The sequence below is a fragment of the Carcharodon carcharias genome, chromosome 10, assembly GCF_017639515.1.
Source record: "Carcharodon carcharias isolate sCarCar2 chromosome 10, sCarCar2.pri, whole genome shotgun sequence".
NCBI classification, from domain to species: domain Eukaryota; kingdom Metazoa; phylum Chordata; class Chondrichthyes; order Lamniformes; family Lamnidae; genus Carcharodon; species Carcharodon carcharias.
Genome location: NC_054476.1, coordinates 10,145,194 through 10,159,399, shown reverse-complemented (window position 1 = coordinate 10,159,399; position 14,206 = coordinate 10,145,194). Strand labels below are relative to the sequence as shown.

The 14,206-nt window shown below is 43.7% G+C and overlaps 1 protein-coding gene across 3 annotated transcripts in view; it reads right to left on the bottom strand.

The window, feature by feature from the left end:
* lrp4 (low density lipoprotein receptor-related protein 4) overlaps nt 1-14,206 on the bottom strand; it is a 422,664-nt gene that overhangs the window by 33,719 nt on the left and 374,739 nt on the right. For all 3 annotated transcript variants that reach the window (XM_041197751.1, XM_041197752.1, XM_041197754.1), the window contains exons 32-33: nt 7,853-7,997; nt 6,657-6,770 (exon numbers count right to left, since the gene is read on the bottom strand). In XM_041197751.1, coding sequence (XP_041053685.1) covers nt 6,657-6,770; nt 7,853-7,997 — 259 coding nt within the window. The remainder of the gene's footprint in view (nt 1-6,656; nt 6,771-7,852; nt 7,998-14,206) is intronic.

The following is a 14,206-nucleotide window of genomic DNA, read 5'->3' as shown; positions in this document are numbered from 1 at the left end:
GGCCTTTCTATTCCTTTTTACATATTTAAAGAAGCTCTTATTGTCCATTTTTATATTACTTGCTAGTTTACCCTCAAAGTTTATTTTCTCCCTCTTTATTATTTTTTGGTCATCTTTTGTTGGTTTTTAAAACTTTCCCCATCCTTTGGCTTACCACTAATCTTTGCCACATTATATGTTTTTTCTTTCAATTTGATAGTATCCTTAACTTCCTTGTTTAACCATAGTTGGTTTATCCCCTTCCTAGAATCCTTCTTGCTCACTGGGATATATCTTTGTTGTGAGTCATGAACTATTTTCTTATACATCTGCCATTGTTCATCAACTGTCTTTTCTGCTAAATGACTTTCCCAGTCCACTCCAGCCAACTCTACGCTTATTCCTTTGTAATTACCCTTATTTAAGTTTAGAAGAGTTGTTTCCAACCCAAGTTTCTCACTCTCATACTGAATACTAAATTCTACCATGTTATGGTCACTGTTTCCTAGGGGATCTTTTACTCTGCGATTATTTATTAAACCTGCCTCATTACACATTACCAGATCCAAAACAGTCTGATCCCAGGTTGGATCCACAACATATTGTCCTAGAAAACTGTCCCAATGGCTCTATGAATTCTTGCTCATGGATACTTTTGCCAATTTGATTTTCCCAATCTACATGGAGATAAAAGTCACCCATGATTAATATACCACCTTTTTTACATGCCCTCATTATTTCCTGAGCTATTTTCTGTCCTACAGTATAGCTACTGTTAGGGGGCCTATAGACTACTCCCACCAGTGTCTTCTTCCCTTGTTATTTCTTACCTCCACCCATTTGGATTCCATAACTTCCAATCCAAGATCATTTCTTGATATTGTACTTCCTCCATCTCGTACTAACAAAGCTACCCCACCACCCTTTCCTTCTTACCTGTTCTTTTGAAAAGTCACCTATCCCTGAATATTTAGTTTCCAGCTTTGATCTCCTTGTAACCATGTCTCCGTAATGGCTATAAGATCATACCCATTAACCTCTATTTGTGCCGTTAATTCATTTATTTTGCATTTAAGTAAGGAGCCATTAATTTTACCTTTTTACCATTTTTTCCCCCTTTGACCCTATTTGCTGCTGTTTTTTTATGGTTGTACAGTCTGTCCCTTCCTGTCACATGCTGGGTATCATTACCTAAATAGCTGCCCTGCAATGCTGCCATATCCTTTAGCTTTGTAAGCTCACATATCCCCTCTCCAAATTCCTCCCCACCTCTATTTAGTTTAAAGCTCTCTCCACAGAGAGCTTTATTCGATTTGCCAGGACACAGGCCCCAGTGTGGTTCAAGTGAAGTCCGTCCCACCAGAACAGCTCCCTTCTACCCCAGTACCGATGCCAGTGCCCCATGAACTGAAACCCATTCCTCCCACACCAATCTCTGAGCCACACGCTTAACTCCTTGACTTTATTTACCCTGTGCCAGTTTGCCCGTGGCTCAGGTAGTAATCCCGAGATTATTACCTTGGAGGTTCTGCTTTTCAATTTAGCTCCTAACTGTTCAAATTCTTTCAGCAGATCCTTCTTTCTAGTCCTATCAATGTCATTGGTACCAATGTGTACGACAACAACTGGATCCCTCCCCTCCCACTCCAAGATCCCCTCCAGCCCCGAGGAGATGTCCTTAACCCTGGCACCGGGCAGGCAACACAGCCTTCGGGACTCATGCTCATGGCTGCAGAGAACAGTATCTATCCCCCTAATTATACTCTCCCCTACCATTACTATGTTCCTATTTCCTCCCCCAACTTACATGGCTCCTTGTACCACGGTGCCGTGGTCAGTTTGCACATCCTCCCTGCATTCCCTGCTCTCGTCAACACAACTTGGAAGAACCTAGTAACTGTTGGACAGTTGCACGGCCCAAGGCTCCTTAAACGCTAACCCCAGGTCCCCATACCTGCTTCACCTGCAGTCACATCCTCCTGTCCCTGATCACAGACCAAGTTTGAATGACCTAACCTGAGGGGTGTGACCGCCTCCTGAAGCAAAGTGTCCAAGTAACGTTTCCCCTCCCTGATGTGGTGCAATGTCTGCAGCTCGGACTCCAGCTCCTCAACTCAGATCCGCAGTTCCTCGAGCTGCAAACACTTACTACAGATGTATTCACTCTGGATCACCTTGGTGTCCAACAGTTCTCACATGCTGCAGTAGCAACACATCACTCATCCTGCCATTGCTATTGTATTTAATTTAACTAATTAATTACTCTAGTGTCCCTGATCTTTATGCTTGAAGAATCCCCTACTCTTTACACTTTATTGTAATTATCTTTTTTACACACCAGTATCGATCTTACACTTAACAAGCTATTTTTAAACAAAAGAGAAAAAAAAACGAGAGACTTAAACACAAACTAAAGACTTTACTTTTACTTTAAAGACTAGAGATACTCACCAATCAGCTGCTCTCTGCGCTCTTTTTCCTCTCGCGCTCTTTAAAGGCCTCTCGCCTCTCTCTCTGTGCTCTTTAATGACCAATCATCTCAGCTCCAGGACATCACTGCAGGAGTTCCTCAGGGTAGTGCCCTTGGCCCAACCATCTTCAACAGCTTCACCAATGACCTTCCTTCCATCATAAGGTCAGAAGTGGGGATGTTCGCTGATGATTGCACAATGTTCAGCACCATTCGCGACTCCTCAGATACTGAAGCAGTCCATGTCCAAATGCAGCAAGACCTGGACAATATCCAGGCTTGGGCTGAGAAGTGGCAAGTAACTTCACGCCACACAAGTGCCAGGCAATTACCATCTTCAACAAGAGAGAATAAACCATTGCTCCTTGACACTCAATGATATTACCATCACTGAATCCCCCACTATCAACATCCCGGGGGGTTACCATTGAGCAGAAACTTAACTGGACTAGCTATATAAATACTGTGGCTACAAGAGCAGGTCAGAGGCTAGGAATCCTGCAGCGAGTAACTCATCACCTGACTCCCCAAAGCCTGTCCACCGTCTACAAGGCACAAGTCAGGAGTGTGATGGAATACTCCCCACTTGCCTGGATGAGTGCAGCTCCAACAACACTCAAGAAGCTTGACATCGTTCAGGACAAAACAGCCCCGCTTGATTGACACCCCATCCACCATCTTAAACATTCGCTCCCTCCACCGCTGATGCACATTGGCAGCAGTATGTACCACCTGCAAGATGCACTGCAGCAGATCACCAAGACTCCTTAGACAGCATCTTCCAAACCCACAACCTCTACCATCTAGAAGTATATGCGTAGCAGATGTATGGGAACACCACCACCTGGAAATGCCCCTCCAAGTCACTTACCATCCTGACTTGGAAATGTATCGCCATTCCTTCACTGTCGCTGGCTCAAAATCCTGGAACGCCCTTCTTAACAGCACTGTGGGTGTACCTACACAACATGGAACACCTTCTCAAGGGCAATTAGGGATGGGCATTAAAAATGCTGGCCTAGCCAGCGATGCCAACATCCCATGAAAGAATTAAAAACAGATGGGCTGAATGATCTATTACTATGCTGTGGTTTTCTATGATTCTATGAGGAGTAAACAGATAAACTAGTTATCAAAGTCTTCCACTACATTTAAAAAAAATTCATTTATGGGATGTGCGCTTCTCTGGCTGGGCCGGCATTTATTACCCATCCCTAATTGCACCTGAGCAGGTGGTGTTGAGCTGCCTTCTTGAACCGCTGCAGTCCATGTGGTGTAGGTACACCCACAGTGCTGTTAGGAAGGGAGTTCCAGGATTTTGACCCAGCGACAGTGAAGGAACGGTGATATATTTCCAAGTCAGGATGGTGAGTGGCTTGGAGGGGAAGTTCCAGGTGGTGGTGTTCCCATCTATCTGCTGCCCTTGTCCTTCTAGATGGTAATGATCATGGGTTTGGAAGGTGCTGTCTAAGGAGTCTTGGTGAATTCCTGCAGTGCACCTTGTAGATGGTACACGCTGCTGCTACTGTGTGTCGGTGGTGGAGGGACTGAATATTCGCAGATGTGATGCCAATCAAGCGGGCTGCTTTGTCCTGGTTGGTGTCAAGCTTCTAGAGTGTTGTTGGAGCTGCACTCATCCAGGCAAGTGGAGAGTGTTCCATCACACTCCTTGTGTCTTGTAGATGGCGGACAGGCTTCGGGGAGTCAGGAGGTGAGTTATTTACCGCACAATTCCTAGCCTCTGACCTGTTCTTGTAGCCACAGTATTTACATGGCTAGTTCAGATCATTTTCTGGTCAATGGTAACCTCCAGGATGTTGATAGTGGGGGATTCAATGATGGTACTGCCATTGAATGTCAAGGGGAGATGGTTAGATTTTATCTTGTTGGAGATGGTCATTGCCTGGCACTTGTATGGCACGAACGTTACTTGCCACTTGAGAGCCCAAGCCTGTATCTTGTCCAAGTCTTGCTGCATTTGGACATGGACTGCTTAAGCCTCTGAGGAGTCGCAAATGGTGCTGAATATTGTGCAATCATCAGCGAACATCCCCACTTCTGACCTTATGATGGAAGGAAGGTCATTGATGAAGCAGCCGAAGATGGCTGGGCCTAGGACAACCATCCTAGGCCTACCCTGAGGAACTCCTGCAGTGATGTCCTGGAAATGAGATGAATGACCACCAACAACAACTACAACCATCTTCTTTTTTCACTGGACTGGTAATCCAGAGACCCAGGGTAATCTGAAGACCTGGGTTTGAATCCCATCACAACAGATGATGGAATTTGTATTCAATAAAAATCTGGAATTAAAAGTCTAATGATGACCATGAAACCATTGTTGATTGTCGTAAAAACCCACCTGGTTCACTAATCTCCTTTAGGGAAGGAAATTTGACGCCCTCACCTGGTCTGGTCTACATGTGACTCCAGATCTGCAGTAATGTGGTTGACTTTTAAATGCCCTCTGAAATGGCCCAGCAAGCCACTCAGTTGCATCAAACCGCCACAAGTCAATAAAAGGGAATGAAACCAGATGGACTATCCGATATCAACCTAGGTGTGAAGGAACTGGTCAGCTTTCAGAAGCAGACATAGCATAGTGTTTGGAAATTTTGAAAGGAATGGAACACCCTAATTATAGACTGGTAGGAAAGCTTTGACAGATATATGAGTTTTTGGATGACGTCAAAAGCACTAATAGATTCTGCAGTGCAGAGTTTGTTTATTCAGTTGTCCTGGGGAATGAGAATTTGACAGCTTTGACAGATTTATGCCTTTTCAAGCGATATTTATTTTGACATATTTATGACATTCTGAAGAGGATAATCATTTTTCAAGGGCCTATTCAAGCAAATGTTTATTTTGACAGATTTATGAGCTTTTCAATGTCGTCCAAATGTTATTACTAGAGACTGAGAGTACAATTGATAAAGTGGAAACTGTGTGAACGGGTTGGGGATTAGGGGCATATTGGATGGGGCTGAAGGGGGTTGGAGAGAGTGAAGTTGGGGGGAAAGGATGGGTAAGTGAGAGCGGTGAAGTGGGTAAAGAAGTGTAGGCAGTGAAGGGGAGTGTTAAGGGGCTGTGAGTGAGGGAGCTCCACACACATCTGCAAATTTAACTTTATTTGTTGGAGCCACTGATGGCAATGAAGAACTGGAATAGAGATTGGCCCTTTAACCTGGCCTTGGCAATGACCCACCTCCATCTCTACCTGCAGGCCCTCCCCGTCCTCTGGGAGAGGAAAATTCTACCTCCTGGCACTGCTGGGACAGAGGCAGGATCGTAACGATGGGGTTAATCCCAACTTCCGCTTTCTGGCTCTGACTCCAGCCTACAGGCAGAATATTGCGCTTGCTGGGCGGGCGCATACCCGATCCAAATGAGGATAAAAGGACGCACGATGACGTTGGGCGAGCGTCCCGACATCATCACGCACTTGCGCGATATCTCGGTCAGAAGGCGTGCGCGGGAGTCGGCAGCACAACAATTAACAGGTCTATTAAGGCGGCTCTGGGCCTCAGAGCACTTTTATTGTACGCACCCACGTACCCTCCTCCTGCCCCCACCCCAGCAGCGATACACGCTGGCCGCGCCGGGGACCGCCCCCACCACCGGAAAATCCTGGCCTATGTTTTTAAGAAAGAAAACGGGTGGATGATGTGTAGATTACCAGGAAAAGGAGATTAGTTAAATATTTACTTCACTTGACCATCAGGTAATCAAGAACGACCATGGAAACCAATTACATGCAAAACCAGAGGGAAAATTATTTTAGACATACCATTTAGCTCCTTCCAACTGCTGACAGGGTATAACAGCAGCTATGCATGGGCAAGAAAGATGCCTTTTTGATTATTAACTGATGCAGTATGTGAATTCAAAATGGTGCAATAACTGCACAGAACTGGGAAGAATCAGGATAATTGTGACACAAGGGTGACATTTTTAAAGAATAGCCCGTCTGAATTGGCACAAAATTTAGATACTTATCTTATTTCAAATTCACTTCTCTAAATATATATATTATATATTAAAAAGAATGTTAAGATGCATATTACTTCTACCTGAAATGTTCCATCTTTGGAAATCTTTTTTAATAGGCACTTATTTCTGTCAGTGTTTTCTGCCTAAAATACAGACACGCCACAACTATTTGGGAGTAACTTTTGAGGTTTGTGGCTTTAAGATTATTACTCACCTACTGAGCATAGCCGTCCATCTGGCTCATCAGGACATATGCACACAAAGTCTGTTGCCCTGGCAAAGCAAAGATGTGTGCATCCTCCATTATTGACACCACATGAGTTGGTACCTAAAACAAATTCAATCATTTAAAGTAAAGTTTGGATTTATTTCTAACAGTCATGCCCTTACAGCAGCATCTGTAACCTGGGAATGTAACACAGAAGATGCACCAACAACAAATTAATGATCCAGTGCTCCTCTTCTACTATACTTGCCTGTATAATTTTTACATTTTAAATTAGGTAGAGAGGGAGAACCCGTAGTCATGATGAATGACAGAAATTGTGCATAAATTGTGTTAATTTTTGCAACATGTCGATGTTTTTCAATGCATATTAGCTCATCAGTTTCATGTTAACAAAGCAAAAGAATGCTTTGCCCATTAAGAACGTTCCTTTAACCAATTCATCCATCGACATATCTAGCTTTTGAACAAAAATCTGATAGAGTCAACACCGTCACAGCTTACTCTTGTTGAATAAATAGGCCCTAATTTACTGCTGAAATAATGGTGAGGCTAATGGTGCCTGTTACCCACGTGCAAACTACACACCAAAATCAAAATTAAAATACAAATATCCCAAAGGTGCTGTCTAAGTTGTGGCAGTCTGCCATTACCTTGGCAAGAATGCCTCACCAATGAAATGCACTGAGTGGTGAGAAGTCCCATGGTGGACATGAACCCAACCCACCACAGAAATTTAGGTCTTCTCTATTTTTAATCTAAGTACCCTTTTAAAAAGATGAAAATCAATAAACAATTACTGCCGGTCAACCTCTCCAGCACTGAAAATTAACTATCTCAAGTGAGGTCTCAATCCTTCAGGTTTTAAATGTTGTTTGAGATTTTTAAAAAAAATAAAACTTTTTAATTTTATTTTTCTTGTCTTTTTTTCCTCTCTCTCTCTCTTTGCCCAATCTTTCCTTCCCTCCCTTTATTTCTCTTCCTGTACCTGATTTGACATTGAATTCGCTCACTCTAATCTACACTTTCTTCTCAGCATTCGCATTGTTAATCTCCCAGTTCTATAGTCTGATTGATCAAAGAGGTGCACAGTCGCTTGCCTTGTTCACTCTGGTCCCATTAAGTGACCTGCCACAACACATTACTGCCCAATGTCGTTATAACCATGCTTTCTCTTTCTATACCTGTTTGTCTCTGTGGGGAGACGACAATGATGTCCATCAGTCCCTCGACGTTGGCGAGGATGGTTTCTTTGTTCCGACCTGTGTACTTGTCCACACGCTGGACTGATTTGGTTTGCCAGTCTGTCCAGTAGATCCAGCGATCGTGCTAATTGTGAAAATAAAGATTTTAGTTCTCACATAGAGCAATGCATGTAATTTCATGTTGTCCAAATGTCTTCCATATTTATTTTAAGTGCAATTTAAGTCTATGGTGGAAAATGAGTCCCATCGACAAAATGCCCTCTTATAATCAAGCACTTCCAGGATTTCACGCTTCAGGCTGAGAGCTGGTCAAGCCAAACTGTCTCATTTCCACTGGTACCAACCCATCCTACCCACTACACCCCCTTATATTAATACTCAGTTTTGTATTGAAATATATGCACAAAATCTTTGAGAAAGCGTCAAGTTACAAACTGCAATGGAAGTATTTTAATTCTCTCCAATTTGGTCACTGGAGTGTTTTCTCTACTCTGGCCAGGACATCCCTAGCTTCACCTATCAATCATTCCATCCACTGAGATGTTGATAGAAATTTGAGTTCAACTTCAGCTTAAGAGAACAATTGGGTTTTATAAAAGCAAAATACCGCAGGTGCCAGATATCTGAAACAAAAGCAGAACATGCTGGAAAAACTCTGCAGCATCTGTGGAGAGAGAAACAGAGTTAACGTTTCGAGTGAGTGTGACTCTTCTTCAGAGCTGGGGTTTTACAACTTTTCAGTGTTCCAAATTGTACATCAAAATCGTGTCTTCATTTTTCCAAACCTATTGCCCGTTGGGTTAATCCTCTTCTTTCAGCTTGTCCCATTTGACTTGGGGTCTCCGCTACCCTGGTTGATCACTGTTCTCCTCCTGTCAGTCACCCATTCCTCTTCCAATCCCGCTGCATTTCAGTCACTCCACCCCCATCTTCCCATCTGGTCTGAGGTCCTCCTCTTCTCCTTCTTCCTGGCAATCCCATCTTCCTCACATTTTCTCTCTCTCTCTCCGTTACAGATGACCGCACCATTTCAATCTCTTCTTGGCTACCTTCTTTGATGCTCCCTCAATCTTCGCTGAACCCCTCACTTGCTGGTTCCTGGCTTTGTCCTTTCTTGTTACTCCATTTGGATTGACCCTTGGGATGAAATCCAAGCTGGCCAGGCCCACCACAGACAGAGAGCCCAGGTGACTGAACAGGCTTAAGAGTATAGTCTGTACTCTCTCTGATTGCTCCCATTTCTCCATTGCTGACTCAGACCTGTGCAGAGATGTTTCCCACCAAGAATAGTAGCACAGGCCCAGGCTATTTGGCCCATCAATCTGTTTCATGAGAATGGGCTGAAGGAATACAGAGGTAACATCCCATCCTTCCCTGTGGGGAAATGTATACCCTTTGTGTTCTGGTCAGCAGCGATACAAATCGCATCAGATTAACATCTGGAATAGTCCATTCAGGAAATAAATAGGCACCATTCCCTATGTCAGCAAATTCTTCTCTTTTCATCAAATAGAAAATTTAATTGTCAAATTCTATCATTATCTCCTTATTTTTAAACAGTGCCCCCTAGTTCTAGATTCCCCCACAGGAAGAAACATCGCCTCAGCATCTACCCTGTTAAACCCCCTCAGAATCCTCCAAGTTTCAGTAAGATCACCTCTTGTTCTGCTAAGTTCCAGTAAGTATCGGCACAACCTGCTCAACCTTTCCTCGTAAGGCATGTCCCTCATCCCAGGAATCAGCCTAGTGAACCTTCTCTGAGTTGTTTCCAATGCAGGTACATCGCTCCTAATGGAGACCCAAACTGTACACACTACTCTAGGTGTGAACTCATCAACGTCCTGTACAGTTGTAACAAGACTTCCCTACTTTTATACTCCATTCACCATTACAATAGCAACAAGACCAACATTCCATTTGCCTTCTGAATTATTTGACAGTTGCATGTTGACTTTTTGTGATTTATGTACAAGGACACCCAGATCCCTTGGTACTGCAGCATTCTGTAATCTCTCTCCACTTAAATAATATTCTGCTTTTTTTTCTTCCTGCCAATGTAGACAGCCTTACATTTTCCCACATTAAATACTATCTGCCAAATGTTTGTCCATTCACTTTATATTTATATATAAATATTTATACCCTTTGCAGACTCTTAGTATCCTCCTCACAACTTACTTTCCTACATATCTTTATATCGTCAGCAAATTTGGCTACAATACATTTGCGCCAGACAAGTTCCAGGCAACAACCATCTCCAACAAGAGAGAATCTTCTCCCCTTGTTATTTGATAACTTTACCATTATTGAATCCCGCACTATCACCATGCCAGGGTGGAGGAGGGGAGGGGGTTGGGGGGTGGTGGGGGGGAGCGGTGGTGGAGGTGCACAGTTACCATTGACCAGAAACTGAACTGTGGCTACAAGAGTAGGTCAGAGACTGGGAATTCTGTGGCGAGTAACTCACCTCTTGACTCACCAAAGCTTGTCCACCAACTACAGGTCAGGAGTGTGATGGTATACTCTCCACTTGCCTGGATGAGTGCAGCTCCAACAACACTCAAGAAACTCAGTACCATTAAGGACAAAGCAGCCCACTTGATTGACACCCCATCCACCACCTAAAACATTCACTCCCTCCACCACCGGCGCACACTGGCAGTACTGTGTACCAACTACAAGATGCACTGCAGCAACTCTTCAAAGCTCCTTCGACAGCACCTTCCAAACACGTGAACTCTACCAACTAGAAGGACAAGGGCAGCAGATGCATGGCTACCACCTGCATGATTCCAAGCCGCACACCGTCCTTACTTGGAAATATATCGCCGTTCCTTCCCTGTCGCTGGGTCAAAATCCTGGAACTCCCTTCCCAACAGCACAGTGGGTGTGTCTGCACCAGATGGACTTTGGCGGTTCAAGAAGGCAGCTCACCACCACCTTCTCAAGGGCTCTCAAGGGCAAATAGAGATGAGCAATAAATGCTGCGCTTGCCAGCAATGCCCACATGCCATGAAAGAATGAGGGAAAAAAAAGACAGTCCCTTCACCCAAGTCATTAATATAGATTGTAAATAGTTGGGCTCCCAGCACTGATCCCTGCGGCACTTCACTAGTTACAGTTTGCCAACCTGAAAATGATCCATTTATACAAGCTGTATTTCCAGTTAGTTAGCCAATCCTCTGTCCATGCAAATATATCATCCCCAATGCCAAGAGTTCTTATTTTGTGCAGTGACCTTTGTGTGGCACCTTATCAAAAGCCTTTTGGAACACCAAATACACTAGATCTACTGGTTCTCTTTTATCCACCCTGTTGGCTACATCTTCAAAGAACTCTAAGAAATTTGTCAAATATGATTTTCCTTTCACAAACCATGTTGGCTCTATCTGATGGTGTTATGATTTTCTAAATGTCCTGCTACTGCCTCCTTAATACTGCTGACTTGCTCCAGTATGTTATGAACTTTCAGACTACACTTTTAAAATTTTAGACAGAGGCAGTGTATTCAAATGGCCACTGCAAGTCATGTGATCCTTTGGCATTTTGGGCTCCAGATGATCCTGAGTCTTAAGCAAATAACTAATTAAGTATGGACATTCAGAGCCAGATAGGAAGTTCACACATCTCTTTGTTGAAGGATGGACTGTCAACAACAGAGTTACAATTTTCCAACTGATTGATCTTTCTGTTTCACCACGGACAAAAGAAATGTTGAAATTCAATCTGTGTTGGACAAATGTACAAGGGATCCCATCAACCCTCCACAGTATTATAAAAGCAAAAAAAACTGCGGATGCTGGAAATCCAAAACAAAAATAAAAATATCTGGAAAAACTCAGCAGGTCTGGCAGCATCTGCGGAGAGGAATACAGTTAACATTTCGAGTCCGTATGACTCTTCCACAGTATTATGATGGTTTCTCATCCAAACTAGACTGGGTGAATTACAATGTGTCAAATGACAACACAGGGTGTGTAACCAACAACTCACCTTGCTTTGGGCAAAGGACTTTTGAACATGTACAAGTCACATGATAAGCGCAGCCATGTTTTCTGTCTGCTGGCTGAGAGAGTTCTATCCAAGATCCTTAGAGAAGCAGTTGAACCAACTGCAAGTCAACTTAACAGACAAGTTAATAAGCAATGCTTGGAAATGGGAGAAAGACTCTCCCCAACCTGTGCCAACTTAAAGTTCGCCTGAGAACTAATCTCCTGGAAATTAACTACAAGAAACCTCACAACTTACTGAGAATCCTCTGCTTACATGATCTTCACTTCAACAAAAAAAAAAGCATCAACTCATCCAGGGCTGGATCACTACAGGGCTGCCAAGAAAGAGAGGCTGAGACAACTATACTTTGTAATCATATTGTTTTATTCTTCATCTGTATCAAACCTCTGTGGGAACGATAGTGTGGATGAGGCGAGTGAGTGAGGCGTCACTTATTTTAAGCCTCTGGGGCCAAGTGTGGGGATAACAAATCACCTTTATTTTTTAGACTCACAAAAAGCTTGCTGCTGGAATTATATAAGTTGGAACAATCACTGTGAGGGCAAGAAAATACATACACCTCACATACAAAACACATTGATCACGGACAGTAAGGAAAGACACAAATTTTGTCCGTGACAATGGAATCTAGCATTTTCCCAATGACAAATGTTAGACTAGCTGGCCTTTAATTATGGGATCCATTTGATATCAGGAACAATGAAAGCGAAGCTGGGCAGCATTATAAATGTAATCCGAACCTTTAATTCACTGGGTAATAGTTACTGTCATTAGCTATGCTCTGGTTCTCCACAGGATGGCACTATTACATCCTAAGACATATTAAAGTTATGAGCCTATCCTGTGGCAATTAAGAATAATGCCTTTTATTTTTGTTTGCTCCAGAGACAGTGCAGTGAGCTCTGTCAAAATCTGTTCAAATTACCCCAGCTAAAATGATGAGTGTCTTTTGCTGCAAGCACAAGGGACAAAGAAAGCAGCATTTTCTTAACCCAGAAAGAAATTACACAGAAGTAGAATTTTTCCAGGGTTTCTTGATCGCCTTCCGTATGAGGTGGAATCTCCCAAGAAACTGTGAGACCATCTGTCCTCTAGTGTTATGTTGGGAGATCAGGAGATCTCCATGGACATTCTATTCCCATACCATTTATTTCGACCAGCCATGGGCATGTGGTGACATAGTGGTAATGTCATGGAATGAGAAATCCAAAGCGCCAGGCTAATTCTCTTGGTGTATGGGTTCAAATCCCCCCCGGGGCAGCTGGTGGAATTTAAACTCAATTGATAAATCTAGAATATAAAGCAACGGTGACCATAGCAACTATCATTAATCACTGTAAAAACCAATCTGGTTCACTGACATCCTTTTAGGGAAGGAAATCCTCTGGCCTACATGTGACTCCAGAACCATCGAAGGGTGGTTGACTCCTAACTGACCTCTGAACTGTGAAGCAGCCAATTTAACGAACGTACAGCCCTGGCAGGAAGCAGGGCCAGAATTTTACGTTCGGTGCAGCCGACACGCATGAGCGTCACATGACGCGCGATGATGTCGGGCGTGTGTCCTGAGGTCATCGCGCACTCGCGCAATATTTCATTCAGTGGGCGAGTGCCAGAGTTAGCTGAGTGTCTGCCGATAACTGAAAGGCCCGTTAAGGCCATTAACGAGCTAATTAACTTGACATTTACGCTGGACGAAAAAGCCAAGCGACCTTTACGTTTTTTTAGGAAACCTCATCCACGAGGTTTGGGATGAGGGTTCCTAAAGCTAATACAAATTGAATAAAAAATGTGACACAGTGACACGAGGGAACAGGTTTCATTCGATTTTTATTGTCTTTATTCGTTTTTTTTTTAAGAAAGCGCTTCATTCTCAAGGAGATCGAATCGCCCTTTCGCAAACAGGCTCGAACTGCGCACTAGGCCCAGCTCTCCCTTCTCCTCCTCTCCCCCCCCCCCCCAACCCACCCACATTCAGCGCTGCCACTCGCGATCCATGCAGGGCAGGCCTTCATTGGCCCCCCCGCGTGAAATGGCAGTGCGAAGCCGATCGCGGGCGGTGGTCGGCTTCCTGACCGACCCTTCCCGACCCCGCCCGACAAGCGGAAAATTCTGGCCCAGGCGTTTGAAGACAAACTCCAAGATTTCCGTTCATTCATTCATTCTAAATCACGGGAATACACCCATGTTTCCAACATTATAATGATGGCAGTATGTGCTATTTACTTCCAGAAAAGCCAACAAACCACAGGAATGAGAATAATAGGCAATTTTTTGTAACTGTACAAGTCAGTGGTTGTTTCAATATCTTACTTTGTT